The sequence below is a fragment of the Aphanomyces invadans genome, assembly GCF_000520115.1.
Source record: "Aphanomyces invadans strain NJM9701 unplaced genomic scaffold supercont1.55, whole genome shotgun sequence".
NCBI lineage: Eukaryota > Oomycota > Saprolegniomycetes > Saprolegniales > Verrucalvaceae > Aphanomyces > Aphanomyces invadans.
In genome coordinates, this window is record NW_008580200.1 from 54,696 (window position 1) to 78,656 (window position 23,961).

The following is a 23,961-nucleotide window of genomic DNA, read 5'->3' on the forward strand; positions in this document are numbered from 1 at the left end:
GTCGGTGAGATGGCCGATGCGCACAGTTGAAGTCGGTTTGGAGCGGCACATGAGGTTCCAAGTCAAGATGAGAAACAGGTGCGTGAAACCAGCGTCCAGCTTTTTGAAGCTTTCCTGCACAGAGCAACATATAGATGATAATGTAAGGGCTGTTTTCCACCCCGCTTGATAGTACCAGATTGTGTCTCGCTTGCGCACAGTCTCCGAATCCCTACATACTGATCATGGACATATAGGTAGTTCGAAGCATCATCGCTCACCTTGGTAGATAACTGTTGCATCGGTGGCGAAGCAACTGGAAGCGGTACATTGTGTCGATTGCAGTAGTCCTTATGGCAGGACGATAATAACCAGATAGCGTCGACAGGGACACCTTAGCGTGCTTGTACTTATACAGACCAAACTAAGTGAATTCGGCGTATCCAAACTCGTCGAGATTATGGGAACCGTCGTCGTTTACCATATTCGAGCATCCAGGTGAATGTAGCCAAATGACGACCTGATTGATGCCGCGGGGGTACCCTTTTTTGGAACTCATGGCAAGTCGATTGTCGCGAAGGTCCTGCACTGTTGTGGACAGCTGACGGGTCGAGTTGGTTCCTGAAAGGCCTACTTCTGCCATGATGGGGCGAGTTTGTGCCAATCGATGGATACAGGATTTCTGTCCGATTTTTTCATGTTCACTTTCAATATTTTAGCATTCAACTTGCCGTTTGGAAAGAAAAGGCATTCCAATGAACGAAAATTTCGGAAGCTTGTCCGGCAATAATTCAAAATTTACAAAGCCCATCCGACTTTTTTCTACTAATGAACGATCGCTATACTAGTACTACTTAGTAGTACTACGAAATGGAGCTGTGCGGTCAAAATTACTCCGATCACCGATAATATGATCATTCACTCCATGCAGGTCGGCTCCGGTGGGGCGGATGTGGTGGCCGCGAGAGAGGGCTCGTTCATGTTTGGCGCACCTCCATCCTCGCCCTTCAGCCGCCTCAGTTAGAACACGACAGTCTGCCTCTCCATCCAGCAGTCGATTGTAGACATATATTTTGAACGAACGATGTGACACGGTCGCTCGTTGGCCTTCGTCAAATCGACTTGCGCTTCTCGAAGGCCCAGTCTCTTGCGAGAGACTCTTCGCGGGTACCCCAGACACCTCAGCGTCCCAGTCCCAACGGCACGCTTCGAGTGGTTGAATGCTCAAGGACTGCCCGCAACACCAGTGGATTACTGCGCGCAAAGGAGAAACGAAAGGCGTGTATTGTCAGAGCCTGTAAACCGTGCGCCAACAAGTCACTTCGATGAACATGTGCAAACGGGACTGCCGCCGCGTATCCAGCGACGACGCCCACGAATCCCCACCACTCTACACGTGGCCCACGGCGAACGAGAGCGTGGGCATCACCTGCCTCGACGCGAACGCCCTAGGCAACGTCATGGAGTTCCTGCCCACCGCCGACCAGGTTCGCCTCCTCTCCACTTGCCGCGAGCTTTCCCACGTTGGATTAACCTCCAAACTCGAGACATTTTGCGGCAAGTGTGCGCCGTGCATGTCCGGCGTCAAGCACGCTTGCCATGGCGCATCCGAGCGAAAGTGGTCTCTGCCGACGTGGCAGTCTGTTCTCACCCGCCACGGCCATTCGTTGAACGAACTGCACCTTGTCGGATGCACTCACGTGTCGCGCGATGCATTTTCGTCCTCTGAGAGCCGTCGAGTGCTCGAAAACTTGCGCGTCCTTCGCATCGACATGTGTCCTGCGTTGGACGCCCGCGGCCTTCAGGAGCTCTTGGCGATGTGCCGACGCCTTTGCCAAGTCCACATTGTCAACATGCCTCTCGACGACGCTGGTTTGGCCGTGCTTGTGACGAACAGCCGCACGTCGCTACGGATGCTGGATCTCACGGGTTGCCACTTGCTCGTGGGCAGCGGGCTGCAAGCGCTGAGCGCCACCCACGTGGACACGATTATCCTAGAAGGTTGTCACGGCATCAAGATGCGCGAATTGGAAGGAATGCTCGACACGTGCGAAGCCCTGCGCAGTCTGAGCCTACAATACTGCCACAACGTCGACGACAGGTGCGTCTCGATCGTGATTGAATGCCATCATGTCGCGGTAGAATCGCGCAAAGCATCGCCGCCACCCTTGCAACGTTGGAGCATTTGAACTTGCGCTACTGCTACAAGGTGTCGGATGATGGCGTGCGCGCCATGTGCTCGTCGTTGGTGGCGCTGAAGACGCTCGATCTGTCGCAGTGCCCTCGCATCACGGACGCAGCGGTTTGCGCCATCTCCGAGTCGCTGCACCACCTGCAGAACTTGAACCTGTTGAACTGCCGCCAAGTCACGCTGAGTCGAACGCTGCCCCACTTGAATCTGGCCGGACTTCGCCGACACAACGCGCTCGTGCCCATCGAGACGGTCGACCGAGCTTGGCCCAGTCGCACCGCCCTTCTCCCTGCATGGGAGCAGGCGGAACAAGCAGGATTTTTCAAGCGCGAGATGAGCCAACATGCAGGCCGCATGGTTCGCCAGGTAGTCTGTTAGGCGCTTCAACATACGACTGCATCCCTGACCTGCAACGTGGTCGGCAGCATTATATTTCTTAAACAGCGAGTGCTTTGGTGCGCTTGGCGACGAATGCTTGCCGCCGAGTCGTGGCGGCCGCCACGGCCTTGAGTTTGTCAAAGGCATATCGTTTGTCGCGGAGGTCGGTCGTCGCCTTTTGCTGGGTGTAGATGCAGTTGAACACCTTGAGCCCGGCGTCGTACGGGTTGATGTACGCGCGCTGCTCGTCCAGCTCGCGCCGCGCGGTCGTGTATGCGATCAATCGATTGAATGCGACGCGCATCTGCATGCGCTCCGGCACATGTTTGAGATTGTGCGGCCCACGACCGACGTTGTGGGGCGTTCCGTCCAGGGTACGACGGTGCCACGACGACAGGACCCCGCGATGCCGCAGCCGCCACCTACACCCGTCGGTCAAGCTGCGTCGACCATGGCGGACGATGTACCAGCCCAAGTAGAGCGCGATCGTGGTGCAAATCAACGTCACCATGGCCGCAAACTGCTCCTTCCGGCCAACTTCCAAAATCACCACTGCCACCGTGAACTTTGCCCAACAACAACCACGGTCAGGAGATGTCGCCGAGACGGTGCGGCGTCGCGCACCTCAAACAGGACGAGGCAGACAAAGATAATCGTGTACGCCGATCGCGCAACGTGGCCGCGGCCGGCGCTCTTCGGGTGGACGTACAGCAAGTTGTACTTCATCGTGAAATACTTCATGTAAAAGTACACCGCCTACACGCCGCCGATGCGCATCCTGGTCGCGACGCCGACAACTTACCCCGAATGGCGTCAACAGCGGCGACAGCACGACGCCGAGCAGCGTCACCATGAATGTGCTACGCACACCGATGACATCGCTCGCGACGACGACCGGTAGGCGTACCTGAGCACGACCGCGTAGTCGTAGCCAAAATAATACGGCCACGGTCGGTCCGCGTCGCGTCGTTCGGCTTTGGTCACGGCGCGCGCGCGGAGCCTAGTCGCGACCGGTGACGTGCCGCAGACGAACTCGACGCTTACCATGGCTGGTACACGAATCGCTCGCCGACGCGCAGCAGCTGCAGGATCGACCCGAGAAATGCCCTGACACATGGTCATGGGTCGTCGTCCACACCGCGGACGGGTACCGTTGACACACGTAAGCAATGAAAAAGTTGCGGCCGAGTTGAAACATAAACTTTTCAATGTAGGCTGCTTCGGACCCGTGGTGGAAGCTCGACCCTTGCTCGCTGGCGAGGTAGACCGCCGTGACTCCGATCGACGGCAGCACGATGGAGCTCTATCCCAACAATGACGCATCGACAACACGTCGTCGTTGCGGCGTTCGTACCAGCAAAAGGTATGAAAACCCCTTCTTCAAGAAGCTCTTCATGCGCTCCGACTCGCTCAGCCACGGCTCAAACGTAGTCACGTAGAAAAGCGATGTCAACAAGCACCAGTTCACTGCAATCTACGCCGCGAGTGAGAGCCGCGACGGACAGCCACGTGGCTCTCACCAGCAGCAGCGACGGCAGGTACGACGTCGCAAACTTGGCCACGATCGACGTCACGTCTTGCGTAAACATGGCATAGACCGCGCTCTGGTTGTCGAGCTTCATGTAGATGAGGACGGCGGTCGGCGTCGAGAAGACGATGATGATAACGACCGTCATGAGCTGGTAAAAGACAAACATGCACAGCCGCTTGACAGACTGCGGCTTGTACGTCTGCCACCCCCCAACAACAAACACCGTGACGAACCACCCGACCGACCGAGGCATACCAAGTTGGGCCAGTTCACGTCGTCTGGCTCGGGCGCGGCGCGGAGCACGAGCGATTTGAGGATCGACGTGTCCACGGGCTGCTCCTCCAGTTTGGTCAGGTCGCGATGGGACATGACATCCCACGGAAACACGATTTCCGGGAGCTGCCGCTTTTGCGCTAGCCGCACGCGCTCGTCAAAATCGAGCTTGGCTTTCACCTACCGCATCCTCATTCGGTCCCGTCGACAAGGACGAGACAAGAATCGGTACCGTGCTAAACACGACAAACGCGGCGCCCGTGCTCTGGCGCTTGGCGTACAGGTCCAGCACGTGCTGGTCACAGAATCATGTGAAAAACCAACCATGATGCAGGCGGCGGCGGCGTCGTACGCTAGGAAACGATTCGAGCTCTTTCTGGATCGATGCAGCACGTAGCCGGTCGCGGAGAAGCGCGTTCTCCAAGATGGACGCGATGTCGCGAGCGCCGCTGTGTTCGGGCGAGTACTGCACTTGGGACGGCACCGAACAGCACAGCGACCGACACGGCAGGCATGACACGTACGACGAAATGACCTCGGGCACCGATGGACAGCAGACGCCGCCGGGGCACCAACGCACGCAGCCAGGGAGGGTGCCTTCGAGCCACGCAGTCAGTCGGGACAGGGGCTGGCGGCACACTACCTGAATTGGCTCGCGCGTACGTTGTGAGGAGGCGGTTGTACTCGTTGCGGAGCTTGACGCGCTGGTCCAGGATTCGATAGAGACTTTGGAGGTCGTGGATCACGACCGTCGCCTTGATGTCCGCCTAGAAGAGAGGTAAGGCACACTCAGACCATCGATTGGCGCCGCCGCACGGGGCAACAGATCTTGGCCAGGCTCTGGCGCAGCTGGAACGAGTTCATGTCCTTTGGGAGGCCCGAGCTGATGAGGACGCTGCGATGGCCGACTGCGCGCGTCGAGTCGACGTTCACCCGCTGGCCAACGTCGTCTTGCCTACACCGTGCGGCTAAAGACGACGATGGGAACCCGAGACGGACCTCTTGAGCAGGCGCAGCACGCACAGCACCGTCAGGTACGTCATGGCCACGTGGCCCCAGTACCAGTGGCTCTGCAGAGGGACGTTCCCGATAGTAGTCTCCTGGAACGACACGTCCAAGTACGGGTCGTCCGAGTCTTTGCCAGACATGTAATGCTATGCAAGCAGCACGCATGAGCCCTTCTCCACCATGCATCGTCGTACGATCGGGATTAAAACGCCGACGCTAAAGACGGTGAGGAAGAGAAAGAGGTGGCCCAAATCCGCGTGTAGCCGCATGCTGAGCGCCGCATCCAGCCCTGCAATTTCGATCACGTCCTTGCCGTCGCACGGCAAGCTGACAAAGCGACGCGCGCGGTCCGACAGCGACGACCCGTGGCGCAACGCCATGCCATACTTGGACTGGAACTTGCCCGGCGGCAACTGATCAAAGTTGATCCTTTCGAAGAGCCCGGCCGGGTGCGAGTGCCAGATCGGAAGGCGCAGTCGCGGAAACAACCGGCGCCACACGAAAAACACCAACCCGGCGCCAAACACAGCCAAGTTGAGTCCAATTTGAAATTGGATCCCTTCCCACCCATCGTTCGCGCTCAGCACCATGATCACAGACTCTGCGTGCTTGACGTGGTAGTCCAAGTTGAGTGTTACTTGGTATTGTACGTAAAATCGACCTTCCCCGCGGCCTTCCACAGTAAACGATGCCGACGTGGTGCCTACATTGGCGAGTGAGCGCCGACGCATCGTTTCCCAACAGTGGGCAATGCCAGGTTCACCTGCGCGAATGCGGACTCGATTGGGAGTGATCACAGGAAAGTTACGCTCGCTCTCGCCGCCGCGACTCGTCAACGCCATGTCGATGACAACATCGTTTGTTGGTGGCGGGTCGCACGAGAGGAACCCTGTTACATTCCGTCCAGACACAAGGTTCACGCTTCCCGACGGGACAAGCACGATACCGCCCCCACGGACTCGCTGCACAAGTAACAACACCGCCACCACGAGCCCCAACCACGGTGTCAGCAACATCCTTCGGCGCATCGACGTCGTCGGCTGCGCTTCGCGATCGATCGTGTGTCGGTGGGTTGAAGCCCCGCCCCGACCAGAATGACTTAAGTGCGATTGTACTAAGTACGCTTGGGCTATTACTAGTACATGACCCGACCTACTAAATCCCGTCTTGGTGTTCCCGCGATAGATACAGCGCCGTCGCAGCGATCGCATTCCGCAGTGCACACTGCCCGCGACGACCTGAGGCAACCCTCCCCCCCTTGTGTATCAGATCGATTGCAGAAGTACGTTGAAGCCCACGTGCCAGTTGGCACCCAAACCCACCTCTCCAGGTTACACGACGGCGGTGCCCGACCAAGAGAACGTTGCCGAATCGGGCGTTCCGACCACATGAAAATGCGCCAAAAAAGATTTTTTTCTCTGAAAGGCGCGGCCCATTTCAACATCCGGTGACAAGTGCGAAAATGGCATCGTCGGTGACGCCGCTGAAAGCGCTGCTCTGGGACATGGACGGCGTCCTCGCCGAAGTGTCGCGGTCGTATCGAGCAGCCATCGTGTCGACGGCGGCAAGGTTTGGCGTCACGGTGACCCACGTCGACATTGACGACGCCAAACTGGCAGGCAACGCCAATAACGATTGGGTGCTGACCCACCGCTTGATCACGTCCAAGTCGGTCGAGGTCACCCTCGAGCAAGTCACAGTTGCATTTGAAGAGATCTACCAAGGCACGGACGGGACGCCAGGTCTGTACCGCCTCGAAACGCTGCTCCCGTCCAAGGGGCTCTTGGAAGAGCTGCATCGTCGACTTCCAAATGGAATGGCGGTGGTCACGGGGCGTCCCAAGAAGGATTGCATCAAATTTCTCAAGGATTTCGAGTGCGCTGCCCGTTTCCTCGTCCTTCCTGACAATGCCACGATCGTAGACTCGAAGACTTGTTTCCAACCATGATCTGCATGGAAGATGCCCCTCCGAAACCGTCTCCTGCCCCGATCGTCCTCGCGTTGAAGGCGCTGGGCGTCGCACCCAGCGAAGCTGCCATGCTCGGCGACACTGTCGACGACATTGTCGCTGCCGCACAGGCGCACGTTGCTGCGATTGGCGTGCTGACTCCTCAAGTCTATGCCAAGAGCATCCTGGAGAACGCGGAGCCGTCCATTACGCCGAAATTAATAGCCTCCGGGGCCACACGGGTGCTGCGCCCCGGCTGCGACGAGCTTCTCGACATCGTCCGCCCACCAAACACGGCAGTCGTCACCGACACTGCGCACTTCTTCACCGGTGCCCGCGTGAGCTGCGTCACTCGGAAGACCAAAGAAACATCGATTCAAGTCCAGCTCAACTTGGACGGGTCTGGGCAGTGTGAGGTACGTGCATCGAGCGGTAGGCCGCCGTGTGACACCGTGCCCCAGGTGAACACCGGGATCGGGTTTTTGGACCACATGCTGGACGCAGTCGCGAAACACGCGCGATTCAACCTCGTCCTTGTGTGCAAGGGCGACACTTGGATCGATGATCACCACACGGTCGAGGACTGCGGGCTCGCGTTCGGGGAGGCTTTTGACAAGGTAGGTTGCCGAGTCCGTCGATCGTCCTGCAGCCGATGCCTAGGCGCTCGGAAAACGCCAAGGAATCGCGCGGTTCGGGTCGGCGCTCGTGCCTCTGGACGAAGCTCTTGCCCAGGTCGTTGTCGACATCTCGAGCCGCGCGTCGAGCTGGATCGAGCTCAAGTTGGTGCGCCCAAACATTGGAACCCTGTCGACCGAGATGATTCCGCACTTTTTTGTGTCGTTTGCGAGCAGCGCGCGGCTGACGTTGCATGCGGACGTGCTCAAGGGGTCGAATGACCACCACAAGAGCGAGGCGGCGTTCAAGGCGTTTGCCCGCGCGCTGCGCCAGGCCGTCGCCGTGGATGCGACCGCTGGAGTCCCGAGCACCAAGGGTCTCCTCGTTTAGGAGTACTACGACAGCACATCGAATGACCACCACGCGATGTTGCTGCTTAGAGATGATGAAAGAGTTAAAGATCTTGACTGGCATGTCCGCGCTGCCCGAGACGATCCGCGTCGGCTTGCAGCGCAAACACGGCGGCCGAGTGGCCACGTGAACGGGCGCCGCAGGTCCCACATTTTTTATCGTTGTGTCGTACGAGCCCGACACGATCTCGCGGCCGTACGTCGACGCACATGACGTGTGCATGGTGGCGACGCACGACCCGGTCCCAGGAACTTTGATGGCAGCGTTGCCGCGGACGACCTCGTCCCGCTCGATGTACAACCCCGATCGGTTGGTCGAACATGCCCCACCATCATGGACGAATCGTCGCACGTGGAGCCCATTGACCTCATATTCCCGCTCACGTGGCTGGCAAACTCTTGGACGTATCGATGCACATCCCGCGCCGCCGACATCCCGTCGCGATGACGCGTCCCCATCCATTTTGAAGTGGGGGAAGGATACAGTTCGATGGGGTCGCACCTGGAGGCAGTGAGATGGGGTGGGCCATGGCGTCCACGAACGACGACGTTCGCAGCGGCAGCGTCCCAAGAGTTTTCACACGAATCGCTGGCGATTCTTCGCCCGGACACGCTGCGGACTCAGTCAGTGTGTGCGCGCGCAGCGTGTGGATGCATGTCCCCGACGACGCCGTCGTGAACCGAGACTGCGGACCGTGCCTGGACGCTCCACAACTTGATCGTGTTGGAACCGCTGATGCGCGTCGCGCCATCCAAGCGCAATGCCAGGGCCGTCGTGGCCATAGAACGAGTGCAGTTTGTGCGAGTCGACTCGTCCTGGAGCGCATTGTACGTTCGAGGAACGGCGAGCGGACCTGTCGGTGGTGTGCTGCTGAGCGAACATCGACGCGGGGCGGGAGCTCGTCTAGTCACCATCGCGTGCGCAAACAAGAAGGCCATCGTACCGTCCGACCGAGGCGCGACCGACGACAGCATCACGCTCCCATCGTCAGACCCAGTCACCTGCGCTCGTTTGAAGTTGCTCACGTTTGCAGTTGTACCCTTTCCAGCCCGGCAAACTCGAGGCACGTCACAGTCCCGTTGTGTCTGCTCAACGTGGAGACGACGGCTTGTCCAGTCGTCCAATTCTGCTCGAGAAGATGGCGCGAGTTGTTCTTGCCGGCCCACTCGATCGCGCTGACGGTCCCGGGTTGGCAGGCGGAAGATCGAGACGATCTCTCTACCGACGGCCATACAAAGCCTCCCACACGCCTTCGACCATCACCATGTCGTGCCATGCTCGGCAAATGCCCAGACCTGCTGCGTCCAGGTAGCTGAAACCATGGAGGAACAGGTCGTCGCGCAGGAAAGCGCCTGAGCTGCAGTCGCCCCCGATCGCCTACAATGGTCCTCATCTTCCGTTCGTGTACATTTCGACGAAAATACCCGTGGAGTTGACTGTGGGCAATGCCCAGTTCCTTCTATACGCGTGCAAAGCTCACGTCTTTGGCGCGAAGAACACACCACAATGTGAGCATTCGATCTCGAGTACTTCACCCGGGGGAGCACCTTTAAGTGGGTAAGTTTGGACCGGAGGAGTTGCTCGTTCGCTTTGTGCTTCGAGTAAACTCTTGGCTCTTAAGCTGTACATGCACGCAGTCCAAGTCGAAGGGTTGCGGCGGTGGGGACGGACGTACCTGTTCATGACGTGCTCGACTGTTCGTTCTTGACGTTCAAGTCGTCTATGAACACACACATGACGCCGCGAAAGAGGTCAAGCTCGTGGCGAAGGTACTCGTTCTCCCGCTGGAGCTCTCTCCACGCCATCGACCCGCACGCCATCGTGAAAGGCCGCCGCGCGGTGCGCCACCCCAGTTGAAGATCATGTGATGCGCTTTGACTGGGATTGGCTAAGCATGGATATGTTTGATTGGATGAAATAATGGGCTTGAATGCTCTTCATTGGCTGAAAAAGCTTAAATATTATCCGTGTAAGTTATCCGGATACACAGCTGAAGCGAGCGAGCATCGTCGTCGACCGGCGGCTCCGTCATGGCAACCTTTCGCGAAATTGGCCATTGCATCTGGCAAGCGGTGGGCAGTGTGCCGACTGGGAAGCATGTGACAGTCTTGGGAGGTAGACCCTCCGTTGGATCCGTGCTGGATTGGCCCGTGTCTACAGGGTTGTTGTAGGGGTGCACGGGAACGAACTGACTGGAGTTCACGTCGTCGAGTGGCTCAAGAAGAGATGTCCGCCTCTGCTGTCTGGGACGCTGACGCTCATCTTGGGCAACCCAAAGGCTATTGAATTGAACCAGCGTGGGAGCGCGCCGCACGCGGATTTGAATCGATGCTTCACGATGTCTGTCCTCGACTCATCGTCGACCGACTCGTCCCAGCCGTACGAACAAGCACGGGCGCGAGAAATCGCGCCGTTCCTGCAGGTACACCGAGATTGTCGACCTTTGTGCACTCCACGTGAGTTCTAGCAAAGCGATTTGGTGCTGGACCTCCATGCCACGAACAAGCCGTCGGAACCGTTTTTGAAAATGGCCGGACCGCTCACCCCACAGCACTACGCCGTCGGCCGGTAGGCATGCGCGCCCGCATAAACACCACGGCGTGATCCCGACGTCAGGTGGTTTCCGTGCAACGTCCTCCTTCACGACCCGTTGTACATCCTGGCCGGCGGAATCGCATTGACGGACGAATACACGGGAGCTCACGGTGGCGTCGGCATGATCTTTGAGAGCGGGATCGCCGGCGACACATCTCGCGCCGAGCTCGTGTTCGAGTCGGTGATACGCATCTTGGCCAACGAAATGTCCATGGTGGCCGGCCCACCCGTCCATGCCGCCCCAACCCCCCCAAACACTGTATTCGAGATTACCGAGGTCGGACTGCTCCAACACCAACACATCACGACGCCGTGTCCTAGGTCTTTCGGCTTCCCTCGTCTGGGTTTGAGTGGGCCAACGGTCACGGCGCCACCAATTTTGAACACGTGCCTGCTAACCACGTCATCGGGACGTTCAGCGACGCAGTCGTCCAGGTGCCTTACGAGTCGTACATTGTGTTTCCCAAAGTCCCGTCGCTGTGGCAAGTTGGGTCGTATGTGCACGACGTTGTTGAGATTTTTGCGCTTACGTGTGCTGGTAGGCCCTTGGGGTGGCTGGCCAAGCGAGTTTGCGTAGGCCACCCACGAGAATGACCGGAACAACACTGTCGAGGGTCGTGAGTGCGGCATGCTGCGCTACGTCGCATGCGCATCGTTCGAGTCTTGCATGGTCGCTGTTTTGCCAGCAGCGTCGTGGGTGCATCGAGGGAGCGGACCTGTTGCAACGGCTTGGTCCATGATCCGGCGCACGAATGCAATCGCGGCGGTCCGTGCCGCCAGATGTGGCCCAGGTTGGCTTGTTGGCGCCGCCGTCGCACTCGGGACGCCCGTTAGCCGCCCCTGCCACCTGCGTGCTGCAGCCGCCTTGGACATGGATGCCTTTTCACCGACGGTCGTCACACAGTCATGGCGCGAGTGGGTTGTGACGACGGCGGCGTTGCGCCACGGTGGGAAATGCCGTCGTGCGAACGAATGCTCGCTCCACGTCAATCGTTTCCAGCCATCGCACGCAACGTTTTTCCTTTGTCTCGAGGCCCGCCATGCTCGACAGCGGTGGGAGAACGCGCTGCATCGGCTGCGATCGCAACGTCTGTGGCGGCGTTTCGCTGGACGAACCATCGGACCATGACGACGACGGGATGGACATTGCGTCGAAATGGTGGTGCCGTGCTGCTTTCGTGCGTCCGGCGCCGCTCCGGACGTTGCGTTGCCGAGCACTTCAACGTCGACTTGGCGGACGTCGACAGAGGCTTCCGCCACGCGGTTCTCCACCGAGATCAACAACGAGGGATGGCCGGAGGAGCGCCGAACCTGGAGGACGACAGGTGCGGCGCGGCAGGTGGCCGCATGCGCCTCCGCACGTTCGTTGATGGGCGGTGGTGGGCAACTCGTTTCGTGCCAAGTTGCGTCGCACTCGCCATGGGATTTTTCTTCGGGAATTTGGTCCATGCGGCGGCACGGGCGATGATGCATCTCGGCGATCGTGACGTCATCGGACGCGTGCACGTGATGGCGTACCGTTTCTGGGAGAGTCGGCATGCTTGCCGCGACCTCATTGTTCGTCACGACTGGCGCACGAACGGGCGACCGGCCTTTCTTTGCCAGCAACGACGTCAGCTTGTCCATGGGTCGGCGCACCGCGAAGGAGCGGGTGCCTCGCGGTGCCGCGGAATCGGAGGCGGCCATCGCCTCCGACGGCGGACGTCGCGCGTGTGATGACCGAGCGGGCTGCGGGCTCAACAGGATCGTCTGGAGCGACTTCATCGTGTTTTTGACGATCCGTAACCCGACATACGCAAACTAGAGGCCGTCGGGAGGCAGCAGCACACGTCCGAGAAGCACGTACCAGCACGCCAAGGAAGATGGCCGACCCCGACGCGGTGATGAGCGCGACGAGGTACGACAGGGACAGGTACACGTTGAGGAATTGCGTGAACCACTACGAACCATCCATTGATGTATCGGTGAGAAACGGACGGTCGTGGAGCGTCGGTACGAGGGACAGCAAAAAGAGGCTGAGCGCGCCAAACATGGCAGACAGCACGATGAACGTGATGGCGGTGTACAATGCGTGGCTTGCATTGCTCGCTTCGACCAGGCTCAGCTTGATCTCGTCGACTTTTTCATCGACGACTTGGTTCGCGAGCGCCGTCAGCATGTCGAGGAGGTCGCGCTGCTTGTCGCCGGAACGCCGCGGCGACGTCCGCGTAAGGCCCTTGAACAAGGACAGCGGCACGTCGTACAACCGACTGGTCGCGGCCACCGGTACGTTGTCCTGCGATCGCTGCGCTTTCACTCGACAGCATGTTGCAATTCGTACCCACCGGTGTGATGGGACGTCGTCCGAGGTCGTTGTGCTCCTTCCCGGCCTCGAGGCGAACCATGTTCCGGTCGGCACGCTGTCCATCCGCCGCCGCGACGTAGTGCCTTTGCACCGTCTGGATCACGGCTTCGATCTCTGGATGGGCCGACAGCAATTGATGGACCGCAGGCACCTGAGCAAACGTTACACTGTTTTTGACAATGGCGGCGATGAGGTCGGCGCCGACCCCCGCGCCTTCCAGTGCAGCCTTCGATCGAGTAAGTCGTCGCGTGCGTCGATGGAGCGGTCGCACCTCGCATGCGTCGAGTTGCGGCGGCTGTCCCGCGGAAGCGACGACGCTCTGCACCTGCTGCTCGGCTTGCGCCCATAGCACGTGCTTCTACAATGGCCACAACGTCTTCAGGCGGCGCTGCTGCAACAGGACGCGTACGTTCTGCTGCAGAAGCTTCTTCTCGACTTGGATCTCGTTCAGAATGTCCTAGAAGCAAGCGTTCGTGAGAATGGTGCGGTCAGCATCCCCACGTACATTCAACGTCCACGTGGTCGTGGCGGTCGTTGGCGCTTGCCCCATCGACGGGAGCAAATCCTTGACAAGGCCGACGTGGGGCACACTCTCTTCGATCGCAACGTTCTTGTGGCCCTCGAGCACGTCGCGGCGCGCGGCCTGGAATCGCTCGACGACGTCTTCGTACGTGCCGGGCGCGACGTGATGCAATTTGTCGCCAACTTTGGCCAGCGGATCGGCCACGAGGTCGACGATGGTCGGGTTCACCACGATGTTCTTGTTGCTCTTGCTCCGCACGAACGGCGACATGGTGTGTAGGCGCTGGTACATGGTCCGCAGCGACGGAAGCGGCGTGCGGCGCGGGTTGGCATCGTCTCGCATCGGCGGCGACGTTTTCTTATGGCGAAACCTCCGTAACTGCACGAACGCCATCCATTTTGGACCTCGCGACGATTGCGACCAAATCTTTACTAAATCACTGGCTTATGCGTCCCACCGAGACCGTTTGGGTGGCCGGGAAGGTCTGTCGTCGTTTCTAGGAGCTGGCATGGTCACGGCTTTGTCCTGCGGCAGTGGCGAAATGTCCATCTCGACGACCACGTTGGTCGGAGTGCCGACGGTCGGCGATTCCCCCGGGACGAGAAGCGCGGACGTGTTGGTCGAGAGCTTGACGCGGGCGGCGTCCTGCTGGATATCTACTGCTGCACATGAGACCATCGGCTAGCGACGTATGCAAGCAAAACAGTAGCAAGCACGTACCTGGCAACAACGTGGACGGTGGCGTGACAAGCTGTTGGGTCAAGCGCTTTACCGAGCCCAAGTTTTGTCGTACTGCCATGTCGGCCTCTCTTCGCCGCTGCAGCGACTCGACCTTTTTCCTCTGCTCGGCCTGCCGGCGCTCTCCGTACGACTGGATCGTCGGCGGCAGCACCGACAACGTTTGCGTTTTCAGTCGTTTTTCCACTTTCCAAATGTGCTCCTGCATCTTGAATCGATCGGGCGCGTCCTCTAGCCCAAAGAATGACCCGTAGTGCTTGGCAACCTTGAGCAGCATGTCGTCGTCCATGACGCCTTGCTTCAGCGCCTTGACCCACTTGGCCGCGCGATCCTTGGTGTCCCGGAGGGCGTCCCACTCGTGCAGCAGACTCGCCTCGTCGTTCACGTCCTCGACGGCCTTGATTGCCTTGCGGATGTAGCTGTAGTTGGGCACGTCGCCGTACCCGAGCGTCTTGAGGTACTCCATGATCGCGAGGAGGTGGCGCGCGCCCGGCAGCCCCTCCACCATCTGCTCGGGGTGCTGCTCCGTGAAGTACTCCTTGAGCTCAACGACGACCTCTCGGTTCTTCTTTTGGGCGTCGTGGGCCCACGGGAGTTCGCCGCGCACAAAGTCGAGGACGAGATACATCCACGACCATAAATCGTCGCGCCGACCAAGATCTTCGCGGCGATGTGCCTGGAGCGACGCGTACATGGACGTGCCACGGAATTCAGCTTTGTCGCGCGGTGGAATCGGCGCGCCTTGCGGGTCCAGGTGCTGCTTGGACAGCCCAAAGTCAATGATAAAGTAGCGTCTACGCACGGTCAGTTGCGTGAGCCCAGCACCACGTGGTCACGCCGGATCGATGCGCACGCACGTACTTTGGGTCCTTGCCGTTCGACAGCGCAAAGTTGGACGCCTTGATGTCGCGGTGGATGAACCCAGCATGGTGGAACGACTCGAGGCAGTCGAGCATTTGAATTGCCGCCGACACGCACTTGGTCAACGGGACGCCGTGGACCGCGTCTGGCTGCTGGCGAATTTTCGACATGTTGTCGCCGAGCAACTCCATGACCAGGATGAAATTCTCGCCATGTTTGCCGTGGTGGTGATACTTGCACACGTATGGACTCTTGCGTTGCAGTGCCACAAGCACTTGGCTTTCCCATTCCAGCACGGGCTTCATCTGGCTCGGCGCCTCGACCTTGACAGCAACTCGGTGTGACGAGTTTGTCATGTCGGACGCTGTGTAGATTTGACTGAACGTGCCCTCGCCGATTTTCTCCACGACACGCCATCGATTGAGCAGAATTTCGCCATTCTATCGACACATTAGACGCCGCCTCGACCCCGCACTCACACGCGCCCGTCGTACGTACCAAGAGCAGGTTCTTCTCTTCCATCGCTTCCCCCGAGTTAGAGCGTCGTCGCGGACGGACGGTGTGGCGTGTTGCGGCGGCGGCGCTGCAGCCCTCCGTCACCCGATTTTAAAATATATTTGAGCCCAAGTCCATACTGAGCTCCACATATTGAATTCATTCCACGGAAATTCAAAAGATTTCCACACCAATACCGTGAAACCCGATAAGTTCTGCCATAGAATGTCACGGTGTGCATACATCGTCGACTGCTCACGCGGACGCTTGTGCTCCCCTGCTCGACCATACCACGTAACCTGCACTGCAGAGAACTCATGGAGAGTGCCGGTATCACCCTTGCATGCATGTCTGCAGTCGGTATGCCTGTGAGAGAGCCCTGGTTGACGTCATTCGACCAGCGTGAATTCGCATCCTGCATCAAGGCATGCATTCGCGCTGCTCTCGTCGCACGTCACCACCTACACATGAATATGACTTGTAGCAAGAGAACGAGTGTCCTACGATGATGTTGCGGCAGGACAGGAAGTCTCGGCAGCATCGTTCCACCAAGATCACCGTTGCCGCGCGCCGCCGCCACATGAAGATTTCGATCTGGTCTCATCTTGTACGGATAATATGTATTCTTCCGGATATTGACGGCCATTCCATGCATTGATGAAGGACGCTGGAAGCCGAGGTCGCGGCAAGGGATGGAGGCCGCTGGAAGAACAAGGTATGTGGAATGCCATCCTCCAAAGGTGGGGTTTTGGCGCTCAGTGACTGTTTGTAGACATGCTTACTTGCGTGGCCGACATCGTCCCTGTGGACAGCACCGAATGGGACGACGTCGCCATTGCGTTCAATTTCCACAGACTAAAAGGAGACCGCCGCGACGTATCTGCTATCAAGCGAAAGTTCAGACTCCTCTGCACGTTGTCGCCCCACTCAGGTACGACAGCACTGCTTCGCTGAAGGCATGCTGAGACGACGATGATCTTCAGCTGGGTTGACCAACCGTGACCACATCGCCCAAGCCAAGCGCATCCAGAGCGACATTGACCGAAAGAAGACATGCTTGCGTAGAGACACGGCACCGTCCGAGCCCCAAGAGAATGCCACGGCAGCTGATACGGGAATTCTCGCAATACCGAACGACTTGTCGCCGTCCCACAACTCCGAAAAATCCCCCGTCCCTGCGCCACCTTTGTCATCACCTGGCGACTCAGCTTCCGCTGCAACTCTTCGACCGGCCCAACTCGCAGCCCTTGGCAGGACAATCACGACAAAACGGCCAAACATGCCTCCGACTCGGCGTCAGGTCATGGAGGCCATGCGGATCTTGCATCCCGACCAGGACACGAACGTCCACGCAGCGCCGACTGACGAAGGCACTGACACCGCCAACGGTAGCATGCATCCTGCCGAAGGGCCTGCGGCACGACACGGCAGCCGGTCCTCAGCCCTACACCCACACCGGCCACCCAAACGGCGTCGGAGAAGTAGTGCCTCTGAAGACGACTCGCCCTCGATCATGTCGATGCTGTGGATGCTGGAAAAGTCAAGGGAAAAATGGCTGCGGCAGATTGAAGAGCGAAGGGAGATGTGGGAAAAGGAGCGCGAAGACCGCCGCGAGGCGCGTCACATCGAACGAGAGCAGCGAGAGCGAGAAAGGGAGGCCTTTCGGGACCAAATAGAGTTGCGGCGGGAAGAACGAGCGGCCAAGATGGACCAGATCTTGGCTCTAGTCCTGACGAAACTCATGGGATCGACGCCGGCCAGTCGATCGCCCGAGTAAGCAGGACCTACAACCAAGCATAATGAAGAGCTCGTTGTCCACCGGATCCTTGTGTGGCTATGAATGCGCCACAGTTGTGTGGTTAGGAGGAGGGAGCTTGTCCAGCAGCCGCCTTTCTCAAGGATCCGAGGTGAACTGATGTAACGGTCCGTGGCTGGTAACCGTTCCACGAAAACGGTTGCGTTACCGTTGCCGTTCGGGTGCCGCCGCCGCCGACGAATCCGTCGGCCTGAAGGACTATGCAGAGCGTAGACATGAGCACAAATGGACGAGACCCCATTCCATGGCTGTACCAGGCGCTGCCATCCCGCAATGCACCATTGGCCGTGGCGGCGAAGGACAGGTGCTGCTTCCATCGCACGACCGTCGTCCGACCCGACTCGTCGCTGTAGGCCTCTATACCTCAACGCCAAGGCGCTCAAGAGCCTCTTCCAGACAGACCGACCCGGCTACCAGCCGGCCACTAACGTCACTCGCCGCCGCAAGCGGCTACAGTCTGTTGAGGCGCTGACGGTGAAGCACTCGCCCAAGCCGAGCGTGAATCAAGTCGACGACGAGATGCACCGAATGCACCGCCGTCGCCGCCGCGCCACCAGCAGCCATGCTCCTTCTCCAACAGCACCACCAGCCTTGACCGTCCCGTCAGCATCTCTCACCAAAAATAACGAACTGCCGGTGTCCGAGGCGGTCGCATCGCAGCTCGGTGTGACGTCCGACGAGCTGAGCGCGCTGGAGGCGTCACTTGGGGACATAACGGACGACTTGGAGCAAAAGTATCGAAGCGTATTTGACGAATTTGACGTGGACAAGAGCGGCGCGATCTCGCCCGATGAGCTGCGGACTCTACTCAAGTCGGTCGGCGAAGACGCGTTGGATGAGGCCGACATTAACGAGATCATCGCGCAGGCCGACGCTGACGGAAACGGCCAGATCGAGTTCAACGAGTTCATTCAGATGATGCAGGCCCGCAAGCGGTGCGACTCCTGCCTGCCTCATCGCAGCTCACACACACACTTGGCGGCTGTAGGCTTCTGGCGGTCGTGCAGCACTTGGGCAAGTCGGGCTCGTCGTTCGGCGCATCCCAGCCATCCATGACGGTGCTTTCACCCCTACCACCGCTCAAGATGGGCCAGATCCAGTCCAAGAAGCACATGAAGCACTATAACGTACGTCGCATATCTCGTTGCCATCTCTTTGCTCAACTCTGCCATCCAGCGATTCTTTAGCCGACCGACGCCCACGTGCCTCCGACCTGGCGCGGCCACCGACATGACGTCGCTGCGGCGGGAGCTAGCGCTGTCCGAGTACGGCCTCAAAGAGCTCGATCTGAAAGTAAGGGAGGACGTGCAGTGGGTCCAGGCAAACGTGCCCGTGACGTCGCTCAAAGCGCAGCTCTTCTGTCACAAGTGGGGCGCCGAGAAAATGAACGCGCTCTTCTCGCGCATCCTGCTCAACTTTCAGGCGAGGGCGTTCTACAAATGGGTCGACTACCTCCGATTCCTTGCGACGAAAGCCAAAGCCGATCGATACTTGAAGTGCAAAGCCGGGTCCCGCATCACGTCACTCATGCACAACTGGACGCTCAAGTCGCTCGGGCGGGCGTGGGTTGCGTGGGCCGCGGGCGTGCGAGAGCAGTCCCGGAACGAGCGCCATGCTTCGGCCCTCGAGATTCAGCGACTTGCGCGAGGGTTCCTCTCTCGCACTGCCGTCGTTCGACATCTCCAGCATGTCGGCGCCGTCCAATTTCAGCGGGTCGTGCGAGGGTTTCTCGGCCGGCGCCGCGTCCTGCGTCTCCGCCGGGCCAACCTCGAGCAAGCGTGTGCATCGCTTCTCCAGCGATGCTTTCGTGGGTATGCCGGGCGCAAACTCGGCCGTCTCCTCTTTCAAACGCAGGCCGAACATCGCGCCGCCTCGCGCATCCAGCGCGCATTTCGATCGTACGAACAAAAGCTATTTGCGAGGGCCGTGGCCCAGACGCGGCAGCAGCATGACGCGGCGACCACAATTCAGTGCGCCGGGCGACGACGCCTCGCGGTGCGGGAGGCGAAGAGGCGCCGGGACTCACGTCAGCGGGAGGCAGCCGTCCGACGCATCCAGCGCGTGGGACGAGGGATGCTGGGGCGGCGGCGAGCAGGGCGCACGCGGCAGCAAAAGGCAGCTGCCATCAAAATCCAGAGCCAGTTCAAAGGCACACAGGGACGCCGACGGGCCAAGCACGTGCGGGACGAAAAGGCAATCAAGCGGCTCATGGTGCGGCGCGACCGAGCGGCGCTCAAGATTCAGTCGGCATGGCGAGGCAAAAATGGCCGGTACATCCTCCCCTGCGGTGGCGCTGCACTAACTTTGTTATAGGTATGCGTACCACTTGAAGCTCCGGGCGAAGAAGGAGCTCGAGATGGAGCGCCAGCGTCTTCGCCAATCGAGCGCTGTTCGCGTCCAGGCGCTGTACCGCGGGTACAAGTGCCGCGTTTTCTGCGCACACTTGAGTGCGGAGCGTGCGCTGCGGCGGCGCCAGGAGCAACAGCAGCGCGCAGCGCTCAAGATACAAGTCGCGTGGCGGGGATTCCACGGGCGGCTGGCCGTTCACATGCGCCGGCAGGCGAAGGCCGCGATCGACCTCGAAGAGAAGGCAGCCGCCGTCAAAATCCAGAGCATTGCACGAGGAAATCGAGCACGCGTGGAGGCGCACCGCCTGCAGCAACGGAAGCGGAGGGAAGAGTTGCTTTGGCAAGAGCGCCAAGTGGCCGCGACCAAGATCCAATCCGCTGTGCGGGGGAAGCTCGGAAGGAAGAAGGCAGCGGCAAAGCGCGCGTTGTACCAGTCCAGCGCCCAGGAAGCACTTGCCAAGCTCGTCAAGCACGCCAAGGAAGAGGCGGCGATTCGCATTCAGTGCTGCATCCGCGGGTTCCTGTCGCGGCAGCGGTATCGTCGCCGGCTGCGTGAGCACAAGGTCAAGCTGGCGCGCCTCGAGCTCGAACGTCGAGAGGCAAATGCCGTTATCCGCATTCAGTGCGCGCTGCGGAAGCGGAAAGCGACAAAGTTGCTCGCCCAGCGCCGCGTCGAATTCCAAAAGCGCATCGCCATGCTGGCGTCCGAAAAAGCCAGCGACGAGATTGCACGGCTGCGGCGGGAGCAAGAGGCCGAGCTCGCCGCGATGAAGATGCAGCTCTTGATGGAGAAGGACGCGATCGAGAAGGAAGCGATGCGCCTGCGCCAGGAAGTCGCTGCCCGCAACGAAGCCGCGCAGTTCCAGCTCGCACAGGACCAGAAAATGATCGCACACGAAAAATTGACGGCGATTTTGGAGGCGTCGCGGACGGACGACGCGTTGGAGCGTTTGCGACAAGACGAACAACGGGCGCGGGAGGTCGAGATGGAGCGCGCGCGGCTGGCGTCGGCCGAGGCACGGGAGCGGCAAAAGGCCGCGGAGGCGACGCGGCGGCAGGAAGAAGATGCCGCGATGGCGCTCAAGCAGAGCCTGTCGACGCTGGACACGATGAAGACGAAGGAGCTCGTGCGGAAGCAGGAACAGGCTCTGGAAAAAGAAAAGGAAAAAACGGCAGCGCAGACCAAGACACTAGCGCAACATCACGCGGCAGTCAAGCTTCAGGGCTGGGGGCGGAAGCATCTCACGCGCCGCAAGATCTCCCGCATGAAGAGGGAGCAACAGGCGGCGCTGGACGCGCTCAAGTCGGAAGAGCAGCGCGCGGTGCTCAGAGCCAAACAGGAAAAGGAAAACGCCCGACTCAAGATAAAGATGCTGCTGGAAGAAGAGGCGCGGGCGCAGGAGCAGGAAGCGCGGGAGCTCGAGCTCATGCTCAAACAGAAGGAACTGCGGGAGAAGCAGCGGCTCGAGGACAAGAAACACAAGGACTTGGCCGCGCGCAAGATCCAGGCGGCTGGAAAGGGATACGTTGCGAGGAGAAACTTGAAGCAAATGCAGCGGCAGATGGAGTTTGAGCGGCAAAAGCGCGAGAACGCGCTCAAGGACGCGGCGGTCGAAGTGTCGACGGAGGACGAGTGGGTCGAGTACTGGGACGAGAACGCACAGGCGTCGTACTTTTTCAACATTCGCACGCAAGAGGCCAGCTGGACCCGGCCTGGCTACACCAACCCGACCGAAGTGGCGGCGCAGCTGCTCAGCTACAGCACGGCCCTCACCGCGCAGGACTACCAGCAAGACAACTACGGCGCATATTACAACGCGGACGGGTACAAGGACGACGTGGGGTATTACGATGACGCTGGGCAGTACCATTACTATGACGGCGGAGCGGGCAACCACTCGACGGCAAACGACGGATGGGCCCAGTACAAGGACGACCAGTCGGGCGCCGCATACTTTTACAACCACTTTACTGGGGAGCGGTACTGGGCGTAAGACAACCCCGTTTCTTGTGCATGGCGTTGTGCTTGTTGCCGTGGAATGGCGTGGGTCATGGCCGGCTTTGGTGGCCAAATACACTCGGTTCCGGCGGCCACTTGTACTGGCGGTCGACGGATTGAGTGAGGAACGAAGACAACTTGACACGGGGTGGGGTGGGCAGGGCGTCGGCCGGGTTTTCTTGGTTCGGGCTCCCTTGACAGGTTGCCAACGATGGTGCGGAAGGGGTAAAGTGCATGGCCATGGCGCTCTGGACGGTTTCGAGCCGCGCAACGCGGTTGTCGAGAGCAGCGAGTTTTTCGTCAAACGCACGGCTAAGTGCATCCAGCTTGGACGCCACGTTCTCCTCAAGCTAGTATTATGAATCTCGTGATGGCAGATCGCATGATGTTGGAAAAGATGTCGTACGTGGAGAAGAGCTTGGAGGACGGCATCGTGCGATGTTGCAGAGGACGTTGGGGGATCTGACGAAGAATCAGGAGGTGGAGTGGATGTGTACGAAGCGTTCGTAGGTCTGGGGGGAGATGGAATCTGTGCCTTGTCAATCGACGGGGTTCTTCGGACGTGGATCGATGCCCGCGGGTACATGTCGTCGTCGTCGTCGTCGGTTCCGTTGTGTGCGTCATGCTGGTTGTTGTACCACATCCGTCGCTTGCCGCTGTCAATGTCGTGATCGGATCGAGTTGTATTCAATGTGTCCTGGTCCATCTCCTGAGTCCACGACGTCAGAATGGAGACGGGGAATACGTTACTTTGTGCGTGGGGACGTCTTCTATGGACGTGGGCCCGTTCTGTGTGGGAAGTGTGGATCGTTGTGATGCGGCCTCACGTTGTACGTGTCGTGATGGCGGCAATGTATCTGACACATGGACGTCATTGCCGTCAGTCGATGGGTGGACCTCTCGGGGATGGCGAATGATTCTCGTGGCTTTAGGTTGTCCAAGATTCATGTTTATCCATGGGGATGACTTGTCGTCTACTTGTGCCGGTATGACGTGATGAGATGGTACTCGAGTGAGATTCGGGGGTAACGACGTTTTTTGTGTTGGGGGCACCCACACGGCGTGCTGCTGCTTCTGTCGTCGATTTCCTGCGATATGGACTTGCGCAATATGCGCCAAAAGGTCAGCCAACACAATCATCTTGCGTTCACGAAAGTGTTGCGGTGACAGGAGTTGCGCCGTGGTGAGGTTGGGAAAATATGTCAAATGATCTCTCGCGAAGCGGAGGACGCCATCTACGAACTTGACGTCGGTCTTCCCGTACAGATCAAGATCCTACATGGTGTGTGAGATAGACATGCCAACGAAGACCCTTACGGCAGCTTGAACGAGCTGGGCCACGTGCCGCGAGTAATCGAGGAGTGCATAATGGAGAATCCGAAGCAGTTCTGCCAAGTGATCTGTCGCGCTTCCGCGTGCCAATGTGTCCGCGCTTGTAGATGCGTCGTAGGGGTAGTGTATCGCTTGGAGCTGCTTCTTGACCTTGGCAGCATTGTTCGCCATGTCTCCCGTCGTCGACATCTCGTCTCTGGTGGTGAAATCCGAGGAGTGTCCGGATAATAAATTTGAATTCCGAAATCTCGCGCGCGATTATCCGGACATTGCCACGTAGTCCGTCCATCCAACGACGCGGCAGACATGGTTGACGAAGACGTGAGAGCACATCATGCTTCCGGCACTGGATATTGCCTCGATGCTGACGCATGTGGCGTTGACGTTGACTGTTGGATGGCGACTGAAGAGCCTGCGTGGCGACCAAGGTCAACACGTCACACGTTGGCGCATCGAGCGAGCCTGTTGAGTGTCCTTCAAGCTCACGACACCGTAATCAACACGAGATCGCGCAGGTCGTCGTTGAAATGCTGAGACGACATTGTGAGATTCTCTTCAAGGATTTGCAGGTTTCCG

General features: G+C 59.2%; 10 protein-coding genes across 25 annotated transcripts; 5 read left to right on the forward strand and 5 right to left on the reverse strand.

Annotated features, from left to right (window-relative positions):
- Positions 1-1,104: 1,104 nt before the first annotated feature.
- Positions 1,105-2,730, forward strand: H310_13638 (hypothetical protein). Its single transcript, XM_008881208.1, has 2 exons — positions 1,105-2,080; positions 2,122-2,730. The coding sequence occupies exons 1-2, from the start codon at positions 1,305-1,307 to the stop codon at positions 2,546-2,548; spliced, it is 1,203 nt and encodes a 400-aa protein (XP_008879430.1). The 5' UTR covers positions 1,105-1,304; the 3' UTR covers positions 2,549-2,730.
- H310_13639 (hypothetical protein) lies at positions 1,105-6,450 on the reverse strand. 9 transcript variants are annotated; one of them, XM_008881211.1, is made up of 17 exons: positions 6,124-6,450; positions 5,555-6,063; positions 5,352-5,506; positions 5,169-5,307; positions 4,996-5,119; positions 4,705-4,949; positions 4,585-4,647; positions 4,335-4,532; positions 4,069-4,278; positions 3,903-4,022; positions 3,700-3,851; positions 3,593-3,655; positions 3,456-3,548; positions 3,351-3,408; positions 3,173-3,304; positions 3,016-3,113; positions 1,105-2,970 (listed from the first exon to the last, which is right to left on the reverse strand). In XM_008881211.1, exons 1-17 carry the CDS (start codon positions 6,386-6,388, stop codon positions 2,607-2,609), a joined length of 2,988 nt encoding a protein of 995 aa, XP_008879433.1. In that variant the 5' UTR covers positions 6,389-6,450; the 3' UTR covers positions 1,105-2,606. The 9 variants fall into 9 exon arrangements, with proteins under 9 accessions (XP_008879433.1, XP_008879431.1, XP_008879432.1 ...); XM_008881209.1 differs by having other exon boundaries at positions 1,105-3,113; XM_008881210.1 differs by having other exon boundaries at positions 3,016-3,304.
- An 86-nt stretch (positions 6,451-6,536) lies between these two features.
- H310_13640 (TIGR01548 family HAD hydrolase) lies at positions 6,537-8,413 on the forward strand. The gene is made up of 4 exons (XM_008881218.1): positions 6,537-7,235; positions 7,283-7,724; positions 7,770-7,925; positions 7,969-8,413. The coding sequence occupies exons 1-4, from the start codon at positions 6,823-6,825 to the stop codon at positions 8,311-8,313; spliced, it is 1,356 nt and encodes a 451-aa protein (XP_008879440.1). The 5' UTR covers positions 6,537-6,822; the 3' UTR covers positions 8,314-8,413.
- A 541-nt stretch (positions 8,414-8,954) lies between these two features.
- Positions 8,955-10,154, reverse strand: H310_13641 (hypothetical protein; the record flags this gene model as incomplete). Its single annotated transcript, XM_008881219.1, has 7 exons — positions 8,955-9,335; positions 9,374-9,509; positions 9,557-9,711; positions 9,743-9,793; positions 9,865-9,955; positions 10,010-10,054; positions 10,108-10,154. The coding sequence occupies 7 exons, from the start codon at positions 10,152-10,154 to the stop codon at positions 8,955-8,957; spliced, it is 906 nt and encodes a 301-aa protein (XP_008879441.1).
- Positions 10,155-10,330: 176 nt separating this feature from the next.
- H310_13642 (hypothetical protein) lies at positions 10,331-14,521 on the forward strand. 6 transcript variants are annotated; one of them, XM_008881224.1, is made up of 8 exons: positions 10,331-10,449; positions 10,506-10,756; positions 10,802-10,902; positions 10,951-11,206; positions 11,251-11,423; positions 11,472-13,678; positions 13,738-14,013; positions 14,076-14,521. In XM_008881224.1, the coding sequence occupies exons 1-6, from the start codon at positions 10,365-10,367 to the stop codon at positions 11,521-11,523; spliced, it is 918 nt and encodes a 305-aa protein (XP_008879446.1). In that variant the 5' UTR covers positions 10,331-10,364; the 3' UTR covers positions 11,524-13,678; positions 13,738-14,013; positions 14,076-14,521. The 6 variants fall into 6 exon arrangements, with proteins under 6 accessions (XP_008879446.1, XP_008879443.1, XP_008879447.1 ...); XM_008881221.1 differs by having other exon boundaries at positions 13,738-14,521; XM_008881225.1 differs by having other exon boundaries at positions 11,251-11,411; positions 13,738-14,521.
- H310_13643 (hypothetical protein) lies at positions 11,566-14,189 on the reverse strand (the record flags this gene model as incomplete). Its single annotated transcript, XM_008881226.1, has 7 exons — positions 11,566-12,729; positions 12,776-12,868; positions 12,926-13,204; positions 13,254-13,499; positions 13,545-13,631; positions 13,683-13,730; positions 13,779-14,189. 7 exons carry the CDS (start codon positions 14,187-14,189, stop codon positions 11,566-11,568), a joined length of 2,328 nt encoding a protein of 775 aa, XP_008879448.1.
- Positions 14,241-15,917, reverse strand: H310_13644 (CK1/TTBK protein kinase; the record flags this gene model as incomplete). Its single annotated transcript, XM_008881227.1, has 4 exons — positions 14,241-14,452; positions 14,517-15,328; positions 15,396-15,835; positions 15,894-15,917. The coding sequence occupies 4 exons, from the start codon at positions 15,915-15,917 to the stop codon at positions 14,241-14,243; spliced, it is 1,488 nt and encodes a 495-aa protein (XP_008879449.1).
- A 419-nt stretch (positions 15,918-16,336) lies between these two features.
- On the forward strand, positions 16,337-17,713 carry H310_13645. 2 transcript variants are annotated; one of them, XM_008881228.1, is made up of 4 exons: positions 16,337-16,497; positions 16,554-16,605; positions 16,663-16,821; positions 16,874-17,713. In XM_008881228.1, the coding sequence occupies exons 1-4, from the start codon at positions 16,396-16,398 to the stop codon at positions 17,665-17,667; spliced, it is 1,107 nt and encodes a 368-aa protein (XP_008879450.1). In that variant the 5' UTR covers positions 16,337-16,395; the 3' UTR covers positions 17,668-17,713. The 2 variants fall into 2 exon arrangements, with proteins under 2 accessions (XP_008879450.1, XP_008879451.1); XM_008881229.1 differs by having other exon boundaries at positions 16,337-16,605.
- Positions 17,714-17,836: 123 nt separating this feature from the next.
- On the forward strand, positions 17,837-22,397 carry H310_13646 (hypothetical protein). Its single transcript, XM_008881230.1, has 5 exons — positions 17,837-18,010; positions 18,060-18,641; positions 18,695-18,833; positions 18,883-19,976; positions 20,020-22,397. Exons 1-5 carry the CDS (start codon positions 17,907-17,909, stop codon positions 22,046-22,048), a joined length of 3,948 nt encoding a protein of 1,315 aa, XP_008879452.1. The 5' UTR covers positions 17,837-17,906; the 3' UTR covers positions 22,049-22,397.
- On the reverse strand, positions 21,848-23,660 carry H310_13647. 2 transcript variants are annotated; one of them, XM_008881231.1, is made up of 4 exons: positions 23,371-23,660; positions 22,804-23,328; positions 22,460-22,750; positions 21,848-22,403 (listed from the first exon to the last, which is right to left on the reverse strand). In XM_008881231.1, the coding sequence occupies exons 1-4, from the start codon at positions 23,572-23,574 to the stop codon at positions 22,104-22,106; spliced, it is 1,320 nt and encodes a 439-aa protein (XP_008879453.1). In that variant the 5' UTR covers positions 23,575-23,660; the 3' UTR covers positions 21,848-22,103. The 2 variants fall into 2 exon arrangements, with proteins under 2 accessions (XP_008879453.1, XP_008879454.1); XM_008881232.1 differs by having other exon boundaries at positions 22,804-23,660.
- Positions 23,661-23,961: the final 301 nt, after the last annotated feature.